General features: G+C 38.2%; 1 protein-coding gene across 9 annotated transcripts in view; it reads right to left on the bottom strand.

The window, feature by feature from the left end:
• Positions 1–26,406, bottom strand: part of USP8 (ubiquitin specific peptidase 8) — a 74,760-nt gene that overhangs the window by 1,723 nt on the left and 46,631 nt on the right. For 5 of the 9 annotated variants that reach the window (XM_002825446.5, XM_002825445.6, XM_024232596.3 and 2 more), the window contains 11 exons: positions 26,184–26,346; positions 20,963–21,107; positions 20,461–20,684; positions 15,893–16,477; positions 13,602–13,688; positions 8,157–8,237; positions 7,507–7,769; positions 5,109–5,321; positions 3,741–3,951; positions 1,968–2,204; positions 836–978 (listed from right to left, as the gene is read on the bottom strand). In XM_002825446.5, the coding sequence (XP_002825492.4) occupies positions 836–978; positions 1,968–2,204; positions 3,741–3,951; positions 5,109–5,321; positions 7,507–7,769; positions 8,157–8,237; positions 13,602–13,688; positions 15,893–16,477; positions 20,461–20,684; positions 20,963–21,107; positions 26,184–26,346 (2,352 nt within the window). The remainder of the gene's footprint in view (positions 1–835; positions 979–1,967; positions 2,205–3,740; positions 3,952–5,108; positions 5,322–7,506; positions 7,770–8,156; positions 8,238–13,601; positions 13,689–15,892; positions 16,478–20,460; positions 20,685–20,962; positions 21,108–26,183; positions 26,347–26,406) is intronic. The other 4 variants (XM_063716146.1, XM_054531463.2, XM_009249827.4 and 1 more) reach the window with 1 other exon arrangement.

The raw sequence follows: 26,406 nt of genomic DNA, 5'->3' as shown, positions 1-26,406 counted from the left end.
AATATTCAGCATTAAAAATTTTAACAAATGTGTAATCACTTGTAGAATGTTTATACTTCCAGAATCCTCAACTAGGACAATGGAAAAAACTAGCTTTTGTTAGAAAAATTTACACAAGAGAAATCTGAACATGTAAATTTGGAAATTAACATAAGGAACTAAGAATCTCAATATAAGATAAGATAAAACATTTTTAACAGAAATGCTTTTTTTGACACAAAAATTACAGCTCTCAATAAAAAAGTGCAACTTCCTTTAAAGAGTTTTTCAAATAATCAACTCAAAGTTCTTGAGTTACATGGATTATGTGAAGACCAAAGAATCAGCAAAAGATCTGGTTCGTGTTTTATAACTCTTGACATTATTCCTTCTATTATAGGACTAGATCTTTTCCATCAATTGGAAAACTCTGGACGAAATTATTTCTGCACTTAATGGTATCATTAACATATTTTGTTAAAATACTTTAAAAATTATAAATTTCATTTAACACATAACTAAGTCTGTTATGCTTTAGTCTGCTGTTTGAATGTTACATTTCATGTGCTAATTTGTTTGAATTATACTGTAACATTTTTATACATTTTCACTTGATGCTTTGTAATTATTTAAAATTATAAGGAATTACATGAAATAGTGGTATTGTCATTTTGAAAACACTGAGGTGAACTAACGAACAGTCTCATTTCTGCTTTATTTCCCTAGATCTACTGTAACCAGACAATCGTCCTTTGTTATGTACCCATGGCAGGCAGTACAACAAGTATAAATTACACAGAACTTAAAATTCCCTCATTTAATTTCACTGAACAAGAGGACAAACTTTCCCCTTTACCGTTTCAGATGCACCAAAAGCACAGGTGGTAACTTCCAGATTTCTATCTTTTTTAGAGAATCCCGTCGAGCTCTGCAATGACTGCAGTAAAATCTGTTGTTATCTGTGAGTTTTTCTTCTTTGGAAAATAATCTAAGGCAATCCTGGCAGAAAAAAACAAGTAGCAGATACTCGTTAATTAGTTTCTTCAATAATGTCAGACAGCACCTAGTTAGTTAGTCACTCTGCAGGCACCAGTGATTCAACAGCAATCTACACAAAAGAGTTCCTGCCTTCCCAAAGCTTGTGATCTAGTGAGAAGCATAGACAAGTGAACAATGACAGCACAGACTCTGGTGAGTGCTACCTACAGTGTGTTGTGACAGGACACAGGAAAGCCCCTAACCTGGTCAATGAGGGAAAACTTGTTGGAGGAAATGACATTCTGGAGGTACTTTAAGACTAAAGGTATCAACAAGCTTTTATATAAGAAACATTGTTGATACATGGAAAACAGGATATTTATTTGATATCCCTATGTAAAGCAAATGCTTATGAAAAGTAGGCCTAAGTTAGTCAACAGACAACTTTCCAAATTAACTAATAAAACTTTTTAAAAACATATTAACAATCCTGAAAGAATATTTAATAAAGGTATCTTTAAAAAAGAAATTTCTAATTCTTTCTAATCTACATAGGCCTAATTATAAAACAGAATTTATATTGAGTTTTACCGATAAAATTTTTTTTTTTTTTTAAGATGGAGTCTTGCTCTGTCCCCTAGGCTGGAGTGCGGTGGCGAGATCTCAGCTCACTGTAAGCTCCGCCTCCTGGGTTCACGCCATTCTCCTGCCTCAGCCTCCCGAGTAGCGGGGACTACAGGTGCCCACCACCACGCCCGGCTAATTTTTTGTATTTTTAGTAGAGATGGGGTTTCACCATGTTACCCAGGATGGTCTCCATCTCCTGACCTCGTGATACGCCTACCTCGGCCTCCCAAAGTGCTGGGAGTACAAGGCGTGAGCCACCGCGCCCAGCTGAGTTTTACTGATAAAATGTTTATAAGGGTAAAGACCAGAAATTTACATCTCTATATCCATAAAAACAGCATTTTTATCCAATAAATCATTTTCTCTCCACATCTTAAACTTACCTGTAATGTACATTTACTTGTGGATGCTAGCGGTAGAGACAAATACATGAAGGCCTCAAATGTCCTAGACTTTTTGTGACATGTGAGGCACTGTACTGTAGATTTGAATTGACCCTGAAAAAGTGCAACAATAATAGACTCATTGAGCTGCTTGTGTTTCTGCCAGGCATGTTCTGCAGCTTTAAAGTCATCGAGATGATCATTATTTTCTTCTTTATATCTCTTCCGATTATCAGCCTGGAAATAAGATGATTTGAGCTCTATATTAATATCTCAAAGACAACACTTAAATATAAATTGAAAGAATAAAAGTGAATACAAACACCTGGCAGATTTTGAAACACCTGTAGTTCTCATAAAGCAGCTCTGATCTCATTGAGTGTGGCAAAAAATAATTCTAGCCAAAAATACCCAAAAAACCCACTTTATCGAAGGAATGTGACTTGTTGAAATTTCCCAAATTTTTATTTAAAAAGCTGAAAAGGGCCAGATGTGGTGGTTCACGCTTGTAATCCCAGCATTCTGGGAGGCCAAGGCAGGAGGACTGCTTGGGGCCAGAAGTTCAAGACCAACTTGTGCAACATAGTGAGACCCCGCATCTCTACTAAAAAAAGAAAAAGCTAAAAAGTTTGGTTTTGAGAAAAGATATCCCACATATAGCTGGGAATTAGGGCTACAATTGGACAGATATAATTTTGTTGCCCTAGCCTGGATATATATATATATATATATTATATACACATATATGTGTGTATATATATGTGTGTGTGTATATATATGTGTGTGTGTATATATGTATATATATGTATACATATATACACACACACACATTTTTGTGTAGGTGTGTATATATATATATATCTGGTCAGTGGTTAAGAATGGTGACCCCAAAAGTATGTGAGACAAAAAGTGCTAAAAAGAAGTTGTAGTATATAAATGGAGGGTGGTCATTTATGTATACATACATGCCTTTATAATAACTAGTCACATGAGTCATTTGGTTACATGGAGTAATTTTTTTTTTTTTTTTTTTGAGAAAGAGTCTCACTCTGTTGCCCAGGCTGGAGTGCAGTGGTCACTGCAATCTCAGCTCATGGCAACTTCTGCCTCCCAGGTTCAAGCGATTCTCCTGCTTCAGCCTCCTGAGTAGCTGGGATTACAGGCGCATGTCACCGCACCCAGCCAATTATTGTATTTTTAGTAGAGAAGAGGTTTTGCCATGTTGGCCAGGCTGGTCTCAAACTCCTGACCTCAGGTGATCCACCAGCCTTGGCCTCCCAAAGTGCTGGGATTACAGGCATGAGCCACTGTGCCCAGCCAAGTAATTCTTATTTTAGAAGGACGTATAAGAATAAAGGCATGTTCCACTTTCATCAAGGGACTGGGAAAAAGAAAAGAATAAGGATATGTACAATAACATATACATGTTATATAAACATAACATACAATAAAAATGCTCAAACTGTCTATAATCTTTTATAAGATCATTTGTTTATGATTTTACTTTCACATACATGTGGGTCACAAACTCCGATAACTATTTTAACATTTGCAAATTTCTCAGCAACACTGCTTGTTAATTAGTAAATACCAACTGTATATGCTTCAAATATTACACTTACCAGATGTTTTATAATTCCCTTATACAGTCACTATTTGAATAAACAAGCACTGAACTATCACCAACTAGAATTTTAAACTGCTATAAAAAAATACAGTGCTACTGAGCAACCCTAAAGAGTCTCTGCAACTTAGAAAAATCAAATTTCTTACTTTATTTAGATCTTCATGGAGACCATCCATTAGGAACAGAAGCAATTCTTGTGAATCTTGCTGACTGTATCCTGCAAACTGGTCATTGATCTTCCCAATGGTGATTTTAAAGTCTTTTGGACTGATATATCTATACTGTCCTGTCCACAGGGCTTTCATGATTATACCAAATTCTTCTGCCACTTCACCTTTATGCCCCAACAAATTTGACCTGTGCAAATAGAAGTTACAAAAGACAATAAAGGAAATTTAAAAGTTAAGCAAGGTACAGTGGATTCTTGATGTCAACATGAAATTATTCACATACGGTAGCACTACATTAAACTACTTATTTATTTGCAGGCTTATCACCAGATTCTCATCTGAATCTGACTTGCTTACATCCCTTCAGCTTCCTTCTTTTGGCTGCAAGCCCTGCATGGTCTCCTCATCATCAACAGGCTCCAGTTCATGACAGCGAGGTTGTGCCTTCCGGCACTGCTCTCATCCTGTCTGTCCTTTACTAACCAGAGAAGGCTTTACTCTTTTTTGAGATAGGGTCTCATTCTGTCACCCAGGCTGGTGGAGTATAGTGGCACAATCACGGCTCACTGCAGCCCTGACCTTCTGGGCTCAGGTGATCTTCCCACCTTAGCCTCCCAAGTAGCAGGGACTATAGGCATGTGTCACCACACCTAGCTAATTTTTGTAGAGATGGAGTTTTGCCTTGTTGCCCAGACTGGTCTCAGACTCCTGGGCTCCAAGTGATCTGCCCACGTCAGCCTCCCAAAGTGCTAGGATTACCAGTGTGAGCCACCGTGCCCAGCCTTCATTATTCCTAAGGATAAAGACATTTTCCCCTTTCCTAATTTGACTTCTCTGGAGCTGAGTGGTAAGTACTGTGGTTTGAAAGGTAAAATGGGTTCTTGATGTCAACATGAAATTATTCACATACTGTATCCCTACACCAAAATGCTGACTTATTCATAGGTTACCACCAGATTCACTTCAAAGATTCCTAAATTCAGGTGTTGCCAATGTGATAGGATTAAGAGATGGGGTCTTTAAAGAGGTGATAAGGCCATGAGGGCTCCCCTCCCTGGTGAACAGGATTAGGTGCCGTTATTAAAGGGCTTGACAGGAGGAGTTTGTCCTCTTTTGCTTCCACCTTCTACCATGTGAGGATGCAGCAAAAAAGCTCACCAGATGCCGGCACCTAGATGATGGCCTTCCCAGTCAAGAACTAAGAGAAAATAAATTTCCGTTCTTTACAAATTACCTAGTCTCAGGTATTTTGTTAAAGCAGCAGAAAACTAATGGACTAAGACAGTAAATATGGTTAGATCATCCTTTTAGCATTATAATGCAAAAAGTATGACATTTATTTACCTGTTAATATCATCCTGATAACAGTTTCGGTTGAAATAATCAGCCAAATGTGGAGCATTACACAGGCACTGCAATATTGAGTTCATATAACAAGTATTTCCTAAGTTGCGAAGTCCAGTAAGAGCTGGTCCAGAACCTCCAAAAACAGGATTGAGGTTCCGAATCTGAGAAGCAGAAAGCCTTGAGATCTCAGCTTTAGGATAACATGTTGGCCTGAGGAAGAAAAAGGATACAAGATGTCTTAAAATGCTAAGCATATGAAATTAAGCTTCTATACTATAAATGGCAGCAAACTGTAGCACCTGTACCACAGGCATCTTGTAAACAGTTAATATGTTAACTCATAAGATGCTGGGCCTTCCAGGACATTTAATATTTAGGTTAACATTAGTCATACGACTAAGGTCTGAGACCTTCCCATGAAACACATACCTTTAACCTCTTAATGTGGGTCATGGTTCTTAAGAGACACCTTGAGATAGATTATCTCACTTCTCATCAACTAGGAGCTCTAGTAGAGAAGGCTCTTTTAAACTCCTTTAAATGATCCCTGGAAGTCTGGCATTATCAAACTCACCCAGAATGCCAAATGAGGAATAATAAAAAAAATAATAATAAAAAAAAAAACCAAAAAAAACCCATACCGTGGAGTAGATATCAAGGGAAGCAGAGGTTATTTGGGTACTATTATTTAAATTCTAGTGTGTGTTGACTATCCACGGATGGATACACAATTACAGTCAAAAAATACAGTTCCAGCTGGGCGCAATGGCTCATGTCTATAATCCCACCACTTTGGGAGGCCGAGGCGGGCAGATCACCTGAGGTCAGGAGTTTGAGACCAGCCTGGCCAACATGGTGAAACCCCGTCTCTACTAAAAATACAAAAAGTAGCTGGGCATGGTAGTGGACGCCTATAGTCCCAGCTACTAAGGAGGCTGAGGCAGGAGAATCGCTTGAGGAGGCAGACGTTGCAGTGAACTGAGATCATGCCACTGCACTTCAGCCTGGGTGACAGGGTGAGATTCCGTCTCAAAAAAAAAAATTCCTTAGTTGCACTAATCACGTTTCAAAGTAGACACAAACCATACTGGACAGCACAGATATAGTACATTTCTATCACCAGGGAAAGATCTGCTGGACAGTGCTGGGGCAGAGAATGCCTTCTAGACTTCTGTAATATGGTGTATTTGATTTATATGTGGAACTACTAGAACTGCTGAAGCATAAGGAAAATCTTAACTGATAGGTCTTTTTTCTTTTTTAATTAATCCTTAACGTTCTTCCACCCCTAAAAGTAATACTGAGAACAGATTAAACTATATTTCAATCAGCTCTTCTTTACATGTACTCGTGTGCTTGTACTCGTGTGCTTTTTCTGTTCAATATATAAAAAAAATACATGAACTGCATATAGTCCTTAAAACGTTATCAAATTAACACACTTTACTAAGAATGATGATTCAAGAAGAAATTAAATCTCACTAGTTATTATAATGAACTCTAAAATCTATAACAAGATTAATAGAATTTTTAAAAGCTCCTTCGAATAAGTCTGCACCCGGCAGGGTAAGTTCTCAGGAAGAAAAAATTTCAACTTTCTTAGGATGTGTTCAACTTACTTAGGATTAGGCTTAAAAGACAGCCTAATTAAAATTCCTTAGCAAATACAAGTATATAATAAATGGGAAAAAAACACATTTATTTATACTTCCACCTATTGCCCCCCTCCTCCCAAAAAAGTAAAGATCAGAAGTGGTACACAGACTTTATTAAAGCATCTCCTCATAGCTCTATCAGTCATAAGCTAAGAGGATTCCAAAAGGGACAAAGCCAGAAGTATAGCTAAATGAAACTGTTTTGGGAAACCTAACCTATTGGTCACTATTTGTAAACAGAATAGCAAAAATACAATGAAGGAAAAAGGAACAGAATAAGGATTAGAGGATGATATACTAAAGTGCTTGTTATTTTAATACTATAGGAAAACTTCGCTTACATTATTGGCTAAGGGAAAAAAAAGTTTGGAACTTGAGTGCTGCAACAAGGCAAGCTCAATATTCCTGAAAATTATGGTCCTCAAAGAGAGATTCCGGGACCACAGGAGGTCTATGAAAAACGTGAGGGTATTCTGGCATGAAACTGTAAAACATAACAATGATTTTATATCTACATTAACACTTAAAATAATCCTCTTTGGTATGATATTAAGTGAGCACTTGGGAGAAAAACCAACATTTTCTCTATTCATTTGTTTTCTTCTCTGGTAAATAATAACGGCTGGTATAGCCATCCACAGAAATTTCCAACTCCCTGACACTAACATGCTGATAGATTCAGAGTAGAAATTTTGAAATACAGCACATTATTTTAGTTCTAGGAGTTAAGATAAACATACTTGTTTTCCCGATTAACTGCTGGAGTTACTGTTGGCTTCCTCTTCTCTTCCTCTTGAATAGCCTGGGTTATATCTGGGGAGGAGTAGGAGCGCTTCAGTTTGGAAGGTTCCCTATCCCGCTCAGCAGGAATCTGTGGCTTGGCTTTATGAGTTGGAGGGGTGGAAGGAGGTGCAGATGAAGGAGCCATTTCCGGTGGGTACATATGAACGGTGTTGGTGGGTGAATGGTAATAACGAAAGGTTCCAGTGATTGGGTCAAGAAACTTAGATGGAAAAGAAAAAAAAAAAAACAGGTCAAAAAACAAAAATAAGCATTATATAAACAAAGAAATCACTCCAAAGTATTCTGCTAAATTTACTTTTGGATTAAAATAATTCGAATAAAATGGTGATAAACTTCAAAAGAAATTCAGGTTTTAAAGTAATACACTATTTCTAAATGATAAATGCCAGAATGCTCATATATTGTAGCCAGCATCTCAGGTTGGGTATTGAGAAATCTCACCCTGTTATATATAATTAGGGGAATAAGCTATGTTCTCTATAATGGAGAAATGGAATTGACTCTGCATTATAGAAGATGTAAAATAAACGAACAAAACATTTTTTAGGAACACAGTGGTTATTTTACTGCTAATTCTGACTTTTACCTTGGCCCAGCCTGAAGGCAGTCCTGGTACGATCCTCCCCATTTCTTCACTTCGTGCTCTTGTCAAAGGTTCTCGTTGAGCCTAATTAAAATAAAAAAAAAAAAAAATTAAAAAAAAATTTTTTAAAAATCTGATTTTTCAATTAAATTTTGTCATATAAAAACTTAAGCTACTTGTACCAAAGAATCAAAAAACCTTGCCTTGGCTGCCCTTCATATTTTAAAAAACAGATTCAGAGATGAAAAAAATTATCTTTTTCTCAAAGTCCAAATATTACTATACCAAGGTGTAGAGGAGTATGTCTAAGCCTGTAATGATAGCAGGTGGCGGTGGAGGTAGATGGTCTTCTGTGGTAGTTCACGGGGAGGAAGACAGTGGATCCAAGCAAATAAGAAAGGCCACATTTTTTTTTTTAATTTTTCATCTCAAGGTATTTTAGTCAAAAATTTTTTTTAGTTTTCCACAGCAAACGATTACATAAAATATAAACCTAATGTATTCTTTAGGACTAAGTGTGCCCCTTCTCTGTATGCTAAGAGGTGTAAGTAGAGAATAGACGTTATAGCATCCTAGCAAATGAATATTCACAAGAAAAGCTACAAAATTTCATTATCATGGCTTATTCTAAACCTACCTAAAGTCATCTTGCTCTCTTAACATTTCTTCTTCTGTATTCATTCATCCCACAAAATACTGATGAAATGTTATATAAGTAAAAACAAACCAATATATTGAGGCATCAACCTCAATATAACTGAATGTGATACTTCCACTTCCTTTAAAAAATTATTAATAGAAAACAAAAACGGCTGATGAACCACCCATTTCTATTTTTATATTCTTCATGTCTTAAGATACATATATTCTAGGTCAGGCAGGGTAGCTCATGCCTGTAATCCAGCACTTTGGGAGGCCAAGGCAGGAGGATCTCTTGAGCCCAGGAGTTTTGAGATCAGCCTGAGCAACACAGACCCCGTCTCTATGAAAAATTTTTAAAAATTAGCCAGGTTTGGCCGGGCACAGTGGCTCACGCCTATAATCCCAGCGCTTTGGGAGGCCGAGGCAGGTGGATCACCTGAGGTCAGGAGTTCGAGACCAGCCTGGGCAACGTGGTGAAACCCCATCTCTACTAAAAAAAATACAAAAATTAGCCAGCCATGGTGGTATGCACCTATAATTCTAGCTACTCAGGAGACTGAAGCAGGAGAATTGCTTGAACCTGGGAGATGGAGATTGCAGTGAGCTGAGTTTGTGCCATTGCACTCCCGCCTGGGTGGCAAAGCGAGACTCCATCTCCAAAAAAAAAAAAAGCCAACCTTGGTGGCATGCACCTGTGGTCCTAGCTACTCAGGAAGACGAGGTGGGAGGATCGCTTGAGTCAAGTGGTCAAGGCTTGAGCCCAGGTGGTCAGGTGAGCTATGATCACGCCACTGTACTCCTGCCTGGTGACAAATTCTGTTGAATACAAACATGTAATAAATAGAATATGTGTGCTGGAAAAAAGTTCTGCCAAAATGAAGGCAAATGGCACAACTAAATATCCACATGCAAAAAGATGGATTTAGATCCTTACCACACTATATATAAAAATTAACTTGAAATGGATCATAGATCTAAGGACCAAAACTAAAACCTTAAGAAGAAAACATCTTCATTACTTTATGACTTTGGGTCAGAAAAAATGTTCCTTAGATACAATACCAAGAGCACAATCCACATGTGAAAAATATGACAGAATGGACTTCCATAAAAACTTTTGTGCTTCAAGAAACTCCATCAAGAAAACGAAAAGATAAGCCACATATTGGGAGAAATGTTTGCAAATATCATTTATTTAAAAAAATTTTAGAGATGGGGTTTCACTACATTGCCGAGGCTGTTCTTGAACCCTTGGCACAAATGATTCTCTTGACTCACTCTCACAAGTAGCTGGGTCTGCAGGCATGTGCCACCACACCTAGGCTTATACTTACACTGATTATGACCTTATGGATTTTAAAAACACTGCCCTCAAGCATTTAGCACAGTGCTAGAGACATAGTAGTTGCTCAGCAAATACGTAAGTTTTATTGAGCCTTCTTAATACGTGAGAATTACTTTAAAATGCTATTTCATCAATACTTAGTTGTCTGTGGCATTTTACACAGAATGAGTGTAGAGTGGATCATACAGTATGAGATTTAAGACAGCCAGAAGATATATTGAGTACCCTTGCTTCCTGAAGGGCAGAGATGGGGCAAGATGGTGGGTGGCCAACAAAGACAACTTTTGCTTTCCTTTCAATGTTGCCAAAGACCTTGGCTGTAGCTGGTGTGAAGCCCTGCTTAGAATGTCAGGACCAGTGGGAGTAACTGCAAACCTCAATTTTCACTTTCTATTTTTTAGTCTTCACTTTGTGGTTCCGGTCATCTAACCCCTACTCTTTCTGTTTAAAAGGAACAGAAGGATGTCAGAAGAAGAGAAGGCATGTGTATATAATATATCTCTCTCTCTCTTCATTTTCTCTTATTGTTAACTCATTTTCAGCTCCTTTAGGTTTCACTTTTGGAGCACTGCTGTTTGACTAAGGCTTAAGTTCTTAATTTTCGTCAGGTTTACACATCTTAAGAAATTTTATTTTTGGTTCTTAGAAGAACTTTAATAAAATGTGTTTTTTTCTGTTTTTATTTTTCCATAGGTTATTGGGGTACAGGTGATATTTGGTTACATTAGTAAGTTCTTTTTTTTTTCAGACGGAGTCTCGCTGTGTTGCCCAGGCTGGAGTGCAGTGGCGTGATCTCGGCTCACTGCAACCTCTGCCTCCTGGGTTCCAGCGGTTCTCCTGCCTCAGCCTCCCAAGTGGCTGGGACTACAGGCATGTGCCACCACACCCGTCTACTTTTTGTTGAGACAGGGTTTCATCATGTTGGCCAGGCTGGTCTCGAACTCCTGACCTCAAATGTTCCTCCCACCTCGGCCTCCCAAAGTGTTGGGATTACATGTGTGCACCCATCACCTGAGCAGTATACACTGCACCCTATTTGTAGTCTTTTATCCCTTGCCCCCAAGTCCCCAAAGTCCATTGTATCATTCTTACATAACATGGTTTTAATGGGTTATGTGTTATATTTAGTTCACCTTAGATCTAAACACATAAATTATATAAATTATTTGACTTCTGTAGTTAATGAACTTTTTTTGTATAAATATCAATGGGTTTGTTGTTGCTGTGGCTCTTTAACTGTTGCAGTCAAAAATAAGAAAACTGTGAATTCAGTCAGTCATTCCAGCCTTAATATATTTTATGTCATTTTTTCCCCTTTTGTTTGAGATAGGGTCTCACCCTTGTTGCCCAGGCTGGAATGCAGTAGCATGATCATGGCTCACTGTATCCTTGACCTTCCCAGGATCAGGTGATCCTCCCACCTCAGCCTCTCAACTAGCTGGGACTACAGGCAGGCGCCACCAAACCTGGCTAATTTTTTTATATTTTTTTCTAGAGACAGGGTTTTGCCATGTTGCCCAGGCTGGTCTTGAACTCCTGGGGCTCAAGCGATCCACCTGCCTCAGTGTCCCAAAGTGCTGGAATTACAGGCAGGAGCAACCATACCCTTTTTTTCCCCCTTTCTGTGGAGAAATGGCATCTTGCTATGTTGCCAAGGCTGGTCTCAGATTTTTTTAATGGCAAAATACAGCAGAATGACTTAACAAAAATTTAACATGTTAAATTCACATAGATTTAGATTGGATATGGAGTCGGTCCTCTGTATTCATCGGTTCTGCATCTGTGAATTCAACCATCCACAGATTGAAAATACTTGAAAAAAATAATTCTGGGTGTACTGAACATGTGCAGGCTTTTATTATTCCCTAAACAATACAGGATAACATCTACTTTCATAGCACTTACATTGTGTTAGGTATGTAATCTAGAGATGATTTAAAGTATATAGGAGGATGTGTATAGGTTATATGCAAACACTATACCATTTTATATAAGGGACTTGAGCATCCTCAGATTTTGGTATGAGAGGGAGGTCATGGAACCAGTCATCTAGATACCAAGGGAAGACTGTATATATATCTCCCACAGAAGGCAGATCTATGGAGACAGAGAGTAGACTCAGTGTTGCCTGGGCTTTAGGGTAGACTAAATTGGGCATGGGGTCTTTTTGATGTGACGGCAATGTTCTAAAATTGGATTGTATTAATGGTTTCACAACACTAAATTACTAAAAAAAAAAAAAAAAAAAAAATCACTGAACTACATGCTAAAAATGGGTGAATTTTATGGTATGCAAATTGTGTCTCAAGCTCTCAAGGAAAAACAAAGGCAAAGATGCCTTTTTTTTTTTTTTTTTGAGATGGAGTCTCGCTCTGTTGCCCAGGCTGGAGTGCAGTGGCCTGATCTCGACTCACTGCAAGCTCCGCCTCCCTGGTTCATGCCATTATCCTGCCTCAGCCTCCCGAGTAGCTGGGACTACACGTGCCTGCCACCACGCCCGGCTAATTTTTTTTTTGTATTTTTAGTAGAGACGGGGTTTCACCATGTTAGCCAGGATGGTCTCGATCTCCTGACCTCGTGATCTGCCTGCCTCGGCCTCCCAAAGTGCTGGGATTACAAGCGTGAGACACTGCGCCTGGCAAAGATGTCTTATACAAAGCCTATGTATTTAAAAAATTGTGATGAAATACACATAACATAAAATTTACCATCTTAGCCATTTTTAGGTGCACTGGTTAGTGATATTAAGTATATTGCTGTGCCAACAATCTCCAGAACTCTTTTCATCTTGTAAAACTGAAACTCTGTACCTACTGAACAATAACTCCCCATTTCCCCTTTCTCCAGCTCTGACAACCACCATTCTACTTTCTGTCTCTATAAATTTGCCTACTTTACAAACCTCACAGAAATGGAATCATTCAGTATTTATCCTGCAACTGGCTTATGTCACTTAGCAAATGACCTCAAGGTTCATCCATGTTGTAATGTGTCAGAATTTCTTTCCTTTTTAAGGCTGAATAATATTCCATTATATGTACATACATATTTGTTTATGCATTCACCTGCTGATGGACATTTGGGTTGCTTCCATTTTTTGGCTATTATGAATAATACTCTAAGAACATGGGTGTACAAATACTTCTTGTTTGCAATTCTTTTGGGTATATACCCTGAAGTAGAATTGCTGGATCATATGATAAGGTCTAAACATTTTTTACTTTCATAAAATAAATAGAATATGCTGTCACACTTTAAACAGGAAGACAAACTCTATTTCCTTTAGCATATAAATGGATTGATCATGCAAAAACAAGCAAAACACCAGCTACCAAAGATGGCAACGATCCCCCTACACTGTAGATCTCATGATAAAAGATGACAGTGTGGTAAGATAATCACATAGTTATAATCCATGTTTGGTTTTTTTTTCCAGTTTTTTCCTGCAATAAACTACTTACTTTATTTCTTTCGGTATCGTCTGTATCCTCTCTAAAAGTTCCTGTCCTTAGAATTCCACTTTCTGGTTGTCCTTTAATCTTAAATGGCTGTAAAATTATTAAAATTACAGAAGTGAAAGAAAACGTCAACTCTCCTCCCAACATAAAGCTACTAGCTAACACAACCGAATCTATGAGAATGAAAATGTAAAAGGAGAAAAAAAAGGCCTCTGAAAATTTTATTATATTTTACTGTCACATTCAAAATACTTAAAAAACTAAAGAACTCTGATGAATCAGTGAAGAAAAAAAAAAGATGAAAATCAAAGTGGATTGTGAAGCACTGGTTCACACTACATGGCCAAGTATAAAATGCTGATAATTAATGTATATTCACCATGACCTAATTTGAACATTATTCTTTTATTTTAATACTATTACGATTTTGGTTACCTTGAAAGGAGTTGTGCTTCAAAAAATTTAAAGTATTCAAGAGAACGAAGAAATTAAGATACAGACCAATAATAAAAAATGCAAAAATCTATATTCATATCTTCTTATAACATCACAGATTCTTTTTTTTTTTGGATACCGAGTCTCGCTCTGTCACCCAGGCTGGAGTGCAGTGGCACGATCTTGGCTCACTGCAACCTCTGCCTCATGGGTTCAAGCGATTCTGCTGCTTCCGCCTTCCAAGTAGCTGGGACTACAGGCGCCTGCCACCACACCCGGCTAATTTTTTGTATTTTTAGTAGAGACAGGGTTTTACCATGTTAGCCAGGATCATCTTGATCTCCTGACCAAGTGATCTGCTCGTCTAGGCCTCCCAAAGTGCTGGGATTATAGGCGTGGCCAACGCGCCCGGCCCGTAGATTCTTTTTAAAAACTCATTTTAGTTTTATCTTATTTTAAAATAACTCTACTAAAAACTTCTTAAAATTAGTGATAATTTTAACAAAATTTATTCTAGAATAAATTACATATTTCTCCTACTTTTAAAAGGAGCACACAAGGAATGCAATCTTAGATGTGTAGGAATATTTGGCACCTATATACTAAATGACTCCAAAAATATGAATGATTTAAGTTCTAAAGACTGCATGCCTCTAGTATAGCAAGATGGAAAAGAAGTGGCTTTGGAATCTCACTGTCTATGTGATCTTAGGCAAATACTTAACCTCTAAACTTCAGTTTCACTTGTAAATTAAATACCTTATGGGGTTATCATTAGGGGTAAATAAGATAATGCAGTGAAAATACTTGGCATATAGTAGCTACTCAATGAATAATACTTAAATTGTATCTTGGAGCGCACATGTTTTGCTCCTCCTGTTAATAAAATTAGAGAATTTTAGTACATGGGCTTCATATCCCCAATTTGGGGTGTTTAGAAGGTTTTTGCATGGAAGCTATCTTTTTTAATAGCAGAGGTTACCAGATAAGTGTTCCCTGGATAAGAGCAGCTTGACTATGAATTAATTTTGGTACATGCCTGAATTGTGTTTGAGAAGTATAGAAATTGACATTCTGTAAAGATGGTATCCCGCCTTCCATTAGAAGTCATTTCCACACTGCTAAAAATGTTTTTTTCCATTTATACATATGTAAAAAGGACTATAACTGTTCTTGGTATTATAAACATATACTTGGTGTTCAAAAGGAAAAGGCATTGTTAATGACATAATGAAGAAAAAAAGAAAAACATGGCATTATTAGATATTGAAAAAGAATAACAAAAAAAATCCCCTAAAATTATGGCTATCAATTTTGGGTGTGTAGCCAAGGGGAAAATTAATTGGGTTATTTGCCAATATTATTTGAATAGATAAAGAAACAAAATGACACCGATCTGACCAAAAAATCATTATATGCAAAGATAAATGTTAGGCCATTTAGATGTCACTGATTTTGGATATATTCTAAACAGATATAAATTCTGTCATACAAATATTGGCATCTAGTTCCCCCATACTGAGAAGGAGATTATATTTCACTCTAGTCTTTCCATGATCATACATCAAACATAAAAATGAAGAATGTAGCTATTTATCTCAATTATTTGAAATATATTGCATTTTATAGATGTAATATACAAAAAGCAATTTCATTCCCAACCAATCATTTCATAAATGTATGTATGGCATTGGCCTCAAAGGAGAACAGGTGAGCAAATGTGGACAGATCAGTACATTCTATCACCCCTGAAAAGACTATTTGAAATGCCTGCCCTTTTATGGAATGCCACTGGTGTTTTCACATTTTCATATACATTTTCTTTCACTTCGTTGGCAATCTGTACCGTTTCTGCTTACCTTGCCTGAACCTGAATCCCCTGTCGCAGATGTATGGGGCACATCTCCTGTTGACTTTTTCTGTACTTCTGGGGTTGGACACCTTTTCCCCCTATCTTCTACAGATTTCTTGGCATCAGAAGTTTCATGTTCACTTTTACTTTGTCTTTTTACTCCTGTTATTTCTTTGCCCCTCTTTGCTGAGGTTTCTTTATCTTCTTTCTTGGCCTCTTCACTTTCTTTCTTCTCCATTTCCTCTTTTGCTTTTTGTTGCTTCTCTGTAATTTCATTTTCTTCAGCTTCTTGTTTCTTTTTGGCTTTTTGTTCTTGTTCTTCCTTCCTCAGTTTCTCTTTCTGTTCCTCTTGCTGCCTTTCCCGAAGTTCTTTTTCTTGTTTACTTTTTTCCATTAGAAGAGCAGTGTCCGCATGAATACGAGCCTTTTCTTCATCTGTTAACATGAGAGTTGGAGAAAAAACTACTGGCTTGGTGGAACGATCAGGAATAACTTTTCCATTCTGAGGAGATTGTTGCTCATGGTTTGTACTTTCAGATTTTATTCTATGCTCTTCAGGCAATTTGACTGCTGGTTTTTTAGTACGATCAATCTAGAGCAACAAAACCAGAGCAAAACATTTTTGTCAAAAATCAGGAAATAACCTCAGTTCTTGAGATCAAGTTGTGATAAAAGAAGTGTTACTTTGTGGAGACAACATCTATCAGGACATCTATTTATTAATTACTCAGTGTCAAGATTTCTCATAAAACAGAACTTGAATGGGAGATATTCAAACATCACTGGAACTTACATCCTCTTGATTCAACACTTTGAATTCTTCCTGAGTGTTTTGTATACAAAAGAGTTAAAAATGTCTTTATTCTAAAACATAAAACCTAGACCTGGGCATACCTAGACTTAAGTTCCACTTCCAGGTATCCAAATGCCTACCCAATATTTCCATTTGAGTGTCAACACATATATTTCAAACCTCATATAGCCAAAATGGATTCACGATTCCCCCCACCCCCACAAACATGGTCCTAATCTCATGGATGTAACCACTCTCACTCTCCCAATAGTTGCACAAATCAAAAACCTGAGTCCCATGATATGTTCCTCCCATATCCTTCTGCACGCTGTTAATTTTCCTCCTATATCTGTCCCTCCATCTCTTCTACCACAGGCCAAGACCATGCCAATCTCCTCTCTTACCAGGACTACAGCATAGCTTTCAACTAGTTGCCCATCTCTTCTCTTGCCCCCGCCCCCCAATCTGTTTCTCCACATTATAGCCAGGGTACTCATTTTAAAACAAATTTGATTTGCTACCCACTATGCTCTCAGTACACCTAAAATCTTTACCATAGCCTGTAATGCCCTGTATGGTCTTACATCTGCCTACCTCTCCAGTCATATGGCTGTGTATACCAGCGATACTTGCCTTAAAAAAAAAATTATTCCAAGATGCCATGCTCCTTCCCAACTTAGGTCTATCAGCTTGTTCATCTAGATAATGCCCACATTAGGTCTTGGGTTACACATCTCTCCCTCTGAAAAGACTTCCCTGGTTCCTAGAACTAGCCAAGTCCCCTGATACATGCTCTTATAATACTTTATTCTTCTCCCTCTATCAGAATTTGATCAAATAACTATAATTACTTATTTCAAATTTTTCTTCCCTCCTAGAATATAAGCTCTAAAAGGATAGAGACTGTGCCTGGCACAGTTAATAACTATGTTACTGAGGGAACAAATGCAATCTTCCCTAACAACTTTTACAGGAGATAAAATACTAACTGGTTTCCTTCAAGTTGTGTAATAAACTACCTAAGTTCCTGATTTAATGAGTTAAATGTTTATTACCTCAATTTAACAGCATATTAACACTAGAGAAGTGACCCTAACATCATTTCTTGAGAATACTGTGTACTGAAACAAAAATAAAAACTTATAAGAACATGTGCCAATAACAATCTACATAGTGTTCTTACAAAACGAATTTATGTTTTTCTACTAGAAAACAAAGAAGTTGCCAGGCGCAGTGACTCACGCCTGTAATACCAGCACTTTGGGAGGCCGAGCTGGGTAGATCACTTGAGGCCAGGAGTTCGAGACCAGCCTGGGCAACATGGCAAAACCCCATCTCTACAAAAAAATACAAAAATCAGCCGGGTGTGGTGGCATGTGCCTATAATCCCAGCTACTCAGGAGGCTGAGGTGGGAGGATTGCTTGAACCCAGGAAGTTGAGGCTGCAGTGAGCTGTGATCGCGCCACTGCACTCCAGCCTGGGTGAGAGAGTGAGACCGTTTTCAAAAAAAAAAAAAAAGAAAAGAAAAGAAAAAGAAAACGAAGTTATTGTAGAAAAAATAATTTTTTTCCTGTTCACTTCTCTTTCTGCCTCTTAAAAAAAATCCTTTGTCTTTTTTTCTGCATGTATTTGAGAATAAAGTAGGAAGAACCACTATGGGGATGAGGTTAACAATAATAAGACGTGGAACAGAAACAAAAATAAATGTTGTTTCCATTTACATTTTGGTGGCTTGATCTATTTTTCCCTAATCATAAAAGTATAGTTATGATCATGTTACTCTCAAGTTTAAAATTCTTTAATGGTTCCTTGTGCCTACAGGACAAAATTCAAATTTGATCCAAGTCTCTCTTGATGACTCTTGTCCATCCTTCTAGTCTTATCTACTATCATAACTTCCTCTCTCCAACAGAGACTAGCGCCCACATATGCCAAAACTGTTCACTGGCCCCAGAGCATGCCCTACGCCTTTGGTCATACAATTTTCTACTTGTTTCTTCCATCCTCCAATCCTACTCTTAAAGCCCAGATAAAATACTGTCTCCTCCATGAAGACGTCCTTGATCTTCTCAGCTAGAATATTCTCCTTGCTCTGTGCTCCAGTGCCTTGTAGAGCAATTATGATATTCTGCCTTATGCTGTGGCTGATTTTATACAGATCTCTCCTAAACATCAGAAGAATCCATCTCTTGTATTTACAAACTTTCATGCTATTTTTATTTTTATTTTTTTGAGACACAGTCTCACTCTCACCCAGGCTGGAGTGCAGTGGCCCAATCTTGGCTCACTACAACTCTGCTTCCTGGGTGCATGTGATTCTCCTGCCTCAGCCTCCTGAGTAGCTGGGATTGCAGGCACGCACCACCACGCCTGGCTAATTTTGGTATATTCAGTAGAGATGGGGTTTCACCATGTTGACCAGGCTGGTCTGGAACTCCTGACCTCAGGTGACCCACCTGCTTCCGCCTCCTAAAGTGTTGGGATTACAGGCATGAGCCATGGCACCCAGCCCTCATGCTGTTTTTTATATAGAAGATCTTCAAAATATGTCTGAAAATTGTACGTATCTCATAAAAGTTATGTTGGGACACAAAAGGATTAGCGTTTAAATTAAGTTGAAAGGAAATGCAATAAAATAAGTTCTTTTTAGAATTTCCTAAATTCACCCTTTAAGAAAAGTTGTTTAATCACATCTATTTAGGCTGCAATTTATTCTGCAATACTAAAAGACCTTAAAAAAATGAAGATATGAACCACTTCGGTTTATAACAAAAAATTACCAGATTTTCTATTCAATACCTGCTCCACAAATCAAACATCATCTACTTTAAATGTGAAATACTGTTTTAAATATATCTGGGGAAAAAATTAAAAATGAATGCTAAAAAATGTTATTGGGAAATGCATGGAGGGGGAACATTAGTTAACCTTTCTTTAAATAAAGCCAAATAAAGGATATAAAAACTAAAATTTTTTTATTTGTAATGTCTTGGTTATTTAAAAACTTTTAAATGATTATTGTTAAACATGCCTGTTATTTGCGTGTCAAATTCTAAGGAAATGGAACTAAAGCATTGTTTTAAAACCAAAATACTGACATCACATACCTATCATATGTAAGCCAAGCTATTTATGAAAATACTATGGGTCAAATTATAATACAAAAAATCCCAAAAGGGCTATTCTAATTCACTGTGATACTGCAATTTTTTATTAGCATTGTTTGTAGCAAATGGATCGCCAACTGGCTTGGAAATCCCTTAATTATCTACTCTAATATAGGCGTGGTGGTAACGCTGAATTATGATGAAAAATTTTTAAACAAAAAATTTATCAAAACATACAGATTCTTCTCATTGATACTTTTTTCTAAGATGTTAAAGGTTATATATTAAACTTCGTTTCTATACTATATATTTAATTCTTTTTTTTTTTTTTTTTTGAGACAGAATCTTGCTGTCACCCAGGCTGGGGTGCAGTGGTGCAATCTCGACTCATTGCAACCTCCGCTTCCTGGGTTCAAACAATTCTCATGCCTCAGCCTCCCAAACAGCTGGATTTATAGGCACCCACCACCATGCCTGGCTAATTTTTGTATTATTAGTAGACAGGGGGGCTTCACCATGTTGGCCAGGTTGGTCTCAAACTCCTGACCTTAGGTGATCCGCCCCTCTCAGCCTCCCAAAGTGCTGGGATTACAGGCGTGAGGCACTGTGCCCAGCTATATTATATATTTAATATTAAAACAAAAGCGAGAATAAAGTTAAAATCAAGAACATACCTGTGGAACATTCTTTATACTAGGCACTGGCTGAATTATGGGTGAAACATCAGATTTAGAAGCAGCAACTGGTTCAACTGGAGTTGATATATTCAGTGGTCCCATTCTCTCATTTTGATCACTTATCAATTCTATATTTTCATCTACTTCTATAGATGCAGGTGGCATCTGGGCAGCAGGTTTAGAAGGAACTGATTCTTCCAATGAGGGATAAGTAAAATCCACTAAAATTCCAAAAATAAAAATGTTTTTTAGAATAGCAAATCCCATACACAGTACTTACATTTCTCATGCATGTTAATGTAATAATTAAATGTAAACTAAGTGAAAAAACAATTGTAACAGGAAGAAAATGTGAACTTCCAGGCTTATATTTTTATGCATGAAAACAAACTGCTCTCTAATAGGACAAATGCACACATAACCAAGAATGTTACCGGGAAAACAATTTTAAATTATATTTTACCAAAGCAATTTTAAACAAAAATTTTCACATACATACATGAGATAGACACCTCTTCATTCTGGCGTCGTGGGGGTGGAGTGACCTTAGCATTTGTTGTATACTGGGGATAACAAAGGAGCCAGTTTTCATAGCCTCCCTCTAAAACCAAAGGCTCATTGCGCAGGACAGTTTTACTTTCCCACTATAAATAAGGAAATCATATTTTTAATAGGGCAGCAATCTTTCAACAGCTAAAAACACAACAAATCTAAATTTTAAAGTCGTTCCCTTAAGGACAAAATTTATCTCCTAAATAATGACAAAATGAGAACTGAATTCAAAATTCAACATTAAATGAAACGGTTATATAGGTGAGGTTTTAAAAACCATACAAATAATCAATGATCTTGGAAGAAAAATTAGAAAATAAATCACTAAATATAAAACAAAAATGACCCATAACCTCACCACCCCAATACCACTTTACATTCTGGAGTTTACTCTTATAGAGAGTTTTCAATAAAACCTTTATGATATTGCTTTTCTATGAACATCTTTCATCAATATAGAGCTATATCATCATTTGCAATGCTAGGTGATATTCGACTACTGGTTGACTGATTGACAAGGTCTTGCTCTATCACCCAAGTTGGAATGCAACAGCATAATCACGACTCACTGCAGGTTTGACCTCTTGGGCTCTATTGATCCTCCCACCTCAGCCTTTCCAGTAGCTGGGACTACAAGCATGCGCCAACACGGCCAGCTAATTTTTGTACTTTTCGTGAGCTGGGGTTTCGCCACGTTGCCCAGGCTGGTCTCGAACTCCTGGGCGTAAGTGATCGAACTGGCTCAGCCCAAAGTGCTGGGATTTATAGGCGTGAGCTGCTGCGCATGGCCTATTCTACTTTATACACAGACCCGAAAACTGAGTCAATCATTTGAACATTTGGGGTTTTTCCCCCATTTAATTACAAGCAATACTGAAATAAACACAAAAGATCCTTATACATGCACATACCTAGTCACCTCCTTAAGGAAAACTCCCAGAAAGGGAGTTGCTTAAGCTAAGGTACATGAACATTTTAAGGTTTTCAATATATTGCTAATCTTAGAAATGATCACTTAAAAATATATATAAATACATTGGCCGGGCACAGTGGCTCACACCTGTAATCCTAGCACTTTGGGAGGCCAAGGTGGGAGGATCACCTGAGGTCAGGAGTTCGAGACCAGTCTGACCAACATGGTGAAACCCTGTCTCTACTAAACATACGAAAATTAGCCGGGTGTGGTGGCAGGTGCCTATAATCCCAGCTACTTGGGAGGCTGAGGCAAGAGAATTGCTTGAACCCGAGAGGTGGAGGTTGCAGTGAGCCGAGATCGCGCCACTGCACTCCAGCCTGGGGAATAAGAGTGAGACTTCATCTCGAAAAAAAAAAAAAATATATATATATACACACACACACACACACACACACACACACACACATCTATATATATATATATACACACACATATATATATATATATTTCTTTAGGATAATTACCTAGGAGTAGAATTGCTGGTTTAATATGATGCCCAGTTGCCCTTCAGAAAGGCTATACCAATTTATACATTTAACCAACAGGATCTGAGAATGCTCATTATACATCTTTATAATTTTTACAAAACTGATGAACATAAAATGGTATCTTGTTTTAATGAGCATTTCTTTATTAGTGAAGCTGGACATTTTTTCATTTATTTAGTAGGCATTTATATTGTTCTATGACTTAACTATTTAATAATTGCATCCTTTGCCCCTTTTTCTATAGTTATTTGCAATTTTTTTAGTAAACAGTGAATGTACTCTGAATATTAGGAAAATAGGTCTTTGTCATATATATTGCAAACATGTTTCCTGATTTTTACTTTATGTTTTTGTTTTTTAAACACAGTTAAATGTCTTTTCTTTTTGAGATTGAGTTTCGTTCTTTTGCCCAGGCTGGAGTGAAGTGGAGCGATCTCAGCTCATTGCAACCTCCACCCACTGGGTTCAAGCGATTCTCCTGCCTCAGCCTCCTCAGTAGCTGGTATCACAGGCGCCCGCCATCATGCCTGCCAAATTTTTGTACTTTTAGTAGAGATGGGGTTTCGCCATGTTGGCCAGGCTGGTCTCCAACTTCTGACCTCAAGTGATCCACCTGCCCTGGCCTCCCAAAGTGCTGGGATTACAGGCGTGAGCCACTGCGGCCAGCCATAAACACAGTCTTCATTTTCCTTTGTGACATCTTGGTTTGACATCAAGGTAATAAAAAATACCAATGCTTTCTCCTAATAGTTCGCTGTTTCAATCTATACATTTATATCTTCTATTCATTTGAGATGTAGCTTCGTCTAAGAAATAAGGTAGGGATCCATTCTCTTTTATTTACTGGCTAGGCAGTTGTCCCCAAACCATTCATTTCAATCCATCTTTTCCTCATTGATTTATGTCACCTTTATCATACACTAATCATTCACATATCTTAGTTTGAACTTTATGAAATTGCCAAATTGCCATTTGTAGGTCAATGCCAGTTGAATACTGGCAGTTTCATATAATTGTCCCATACTTAGGTATATTTCTGGGTTCCCTATGTCATAGCATGAATTGTTCTAAGGCTTTTAAGACTCCCTTTCTGAAGGGCAATCAACTGACCCTCCTACCAGCAGAATGAGTTTTCTTCTCACCACATGCTCACCAGCATTCAGTGCTATCACTGTTAATAATTTAATAAATTGACTGGGTATGGTGGCTCACACCTGTAATGCCAGCACTGTGGGAGGCTGAGGCAGGAGATTGTTTGAGCCCAGGAGTTTTGAGACCAGCCTGGGCAACATAGTGAAATCTCATCTCTACAAAAATAAAATAAAATAAAATTAGCTAGGATGGTGACGCACACCTCAGCTACTCAGGAGGCTGAGTTGGGAGGACTGCCTGAGCCCAGGATGTCAAGGCTGCAGTGAGCTGAGAAGGCACCACTGCACTTTGGCCTGGGCAACAGAGTAAGATATGTCTTCAAAAAATACTAAGTAAAAAATTAGCCGGGCGTGATGGTGGGCGCCTGTAATCCCAGCTACTTGGAAAGGATGAAGCAGGAGAATCGCTTGAACCTGGGAGGCAGAGGTTGCAGTGGGCCAAGATCGCACCACTGCACTCCAGCCCGGGTGACAGAGTGAGACTCCATCTCAAAATAAATAAAATTAAATAAAATTAAAAATAAATATATACTTGATGCCCAATACAGTGGTGCACGCCTGTAATCCCAACACTTTGGGTGGCCAAGGTGGGAGGAATGCTTGAGGCCAGGAGTTTGAGACTAGCCTGGGCAACACAGCAATACCTTGTCTCTACTAGAAGATTTTAAAAAATTAGCCAGGCCTGGTGCACACCTGTAGTCCCAGCTACTCAGGAGGCTGAGGCAGTAGGATCACTTGAGCCAGGAGTTCAAGGCTGCAGTGAGCTATGGTTGTGCCACGGCACTCAAGTCTAGGTGACTGAGAAAAACCTTGTCTCTTAAAAAAATAAAAATAAAAATTAAAACAAATAAATTTAAAAAATATATAGTTAGGCCTATGATGGTTATGTCTGTACTGAGCATGTAAAGACTTTTTTCTTGTCACTATTCTCCAAACAATATGGTATAACAACTATTTACAAAGCACTTACTTTTTATTAGTTATTATAAGGAATCTACAGAAGATTTAAAGTATATGAGAGAATATGTGTAGTTTATATGCAAATACTATACCATTTTATGTAAGAAACTTGAATATCCATGGATTTTGGTATTTGTGGGGGGTCCTAGCATCAATCCCCGACAAATACTGAGGACAACCATATTATTTTTTAAACCTTTGTTAACTTGATCAGTGAAAATAGCACTCATTTTAATATGCATTTATCTGATACTAGCAAAGTTGCCATTTTTATGGTTACGTCCACTTGCATTTCACTTTCTGTTCATGGCTATCTGTGCCCACAACTTATTTTACTATTTTATCTTAAGTATTTTTCTTATTTGTAGAAGCTCTTTGGATTTTAGGTATTTTAAACCACTGCCATATGTGTTGTAAGTATTTCTGCCTGTCTTCTGCCTTGTAATCTTTTTGTGTGTGTGTGTGAGACAGAGTTTCGCTCTTGTTGCCCAGGCTGGAGTGCAATGGTGTGATCTTGGCTGACTGCAACCTCCACCTCCCAGGTTCAAGCGATTCTCCTACCTCAGCCTCCTGAGTAGCTGGGATTACAGGCGCACACCACCATGCCCAACTAATTTTTTGTTTTTAGTAGAGATGAGGTTTCTCCATGTTGGTCAAGCTGGTCTTGAACTCCTGACCTCAGGTGATCTGCCCGCCTCAGCTTCCCAAAGTGCTGGGATTACAGGTGTGAGCCACGACGCCTGGCCCTGCCTTGTAATCTTTTTTTTTTTTTTTTTTTTTTTTTTGAGACAGAGTCTTGCTCTGTCTCCCAGGCTGGAGTGCAGTGGTGCGATCTCTGCTCATTGCAAACTCTGCCTCCCGGGTTCCTGCCATTCTCCTGCCTCAGCCTCCCGAGTAGCTGGGACTACAGGCCCCTGCCACCGCGCCCGGCTAATTTTTTTTTTGTATTTTTTAGTAGAGATGGGGTTTCACCATGTTAGCCAGGATGGTCTCGATCTCCTGACCTCCTGATCCACCCACCTCAGCCTCCCAAAGTGCTGGGATTACAGGCATGAGCCACCGTGCCCGGCCGTCTTGTAATCTTATAAGATCTTTTCCCACCTAAGTTTTAATTTTACCATGCCCAGCCAAAACAAATCTTTAAAATCTGAATTTATAAAAAATTCCACAATCAAAGCATGATGGGCTGGGTGTGGCTGCTCAAGCCTGTAATCCCAGCACTTTGGGAGGCCAAGGCAGGTGGATCACCTGAGGTCAGGAGTTCGACACCAGCCTGGCCAACATGGCGAAACCCCCTCTCTTCTAAAAATACAAAAATTAGCCTGGTGTGGTGGCTCACGCCTGTTGTCCCAGCTACTCAGGAGGCTGAGGCAGGAGAATCGCTTGAACCTGGGAGGCGGAGGTTGCAGTGAGCTGAGATCACGCCACTGTACTCCAGCTTGGGCAACAGAGTGATACTCAGTCTCAAAAAAAAAAAAAAAAAAAAAGCATGATGAATCTTTTAGTATTTAAGATAAACAACTAGTTAACATGCCTTTCTAACAACCAGAGGTGCCCTGCAATTACAATAAACTAACAATGAAACTTGCAAACCTTGAAAAGTGCGTCTTTCAGACTCCGGAGAGTTGTTCCAATCTGTAAATCTTTGGCAGAACTAAACCAGTCAAGAAGTATCACATACTCCACATTCCCCCTCTTCTTCCATGTGTCTTTAGAATCATCTGGGAGGTGTGCTTCAATCCAACTAGCAGTGACTCTGAAATGTATTAACATTTAAATTGGGGCAAAAGTCAACAAGAGGTCCTAATATACTAAC

This window comes from Pongo abelii, chromosome 16 (genome assembly GCF_028885655.2).
Source record: "Pongo abelii isolate AG06213 chromosome 16, NHGRI_mPonAbe1-v2.0_pri, whole genome shotgun sequence".
NCBI classification, from domain to species: Eukaryota; Metazoa; Chordata; class Mammalia; order Primates; family Hominidae; genus Pongo; species Pongo abelii.
Note: the sequence above shows the minus strand (reverse complement) of the source record. Positions and strands in the feature narration are given on the sequence as shown.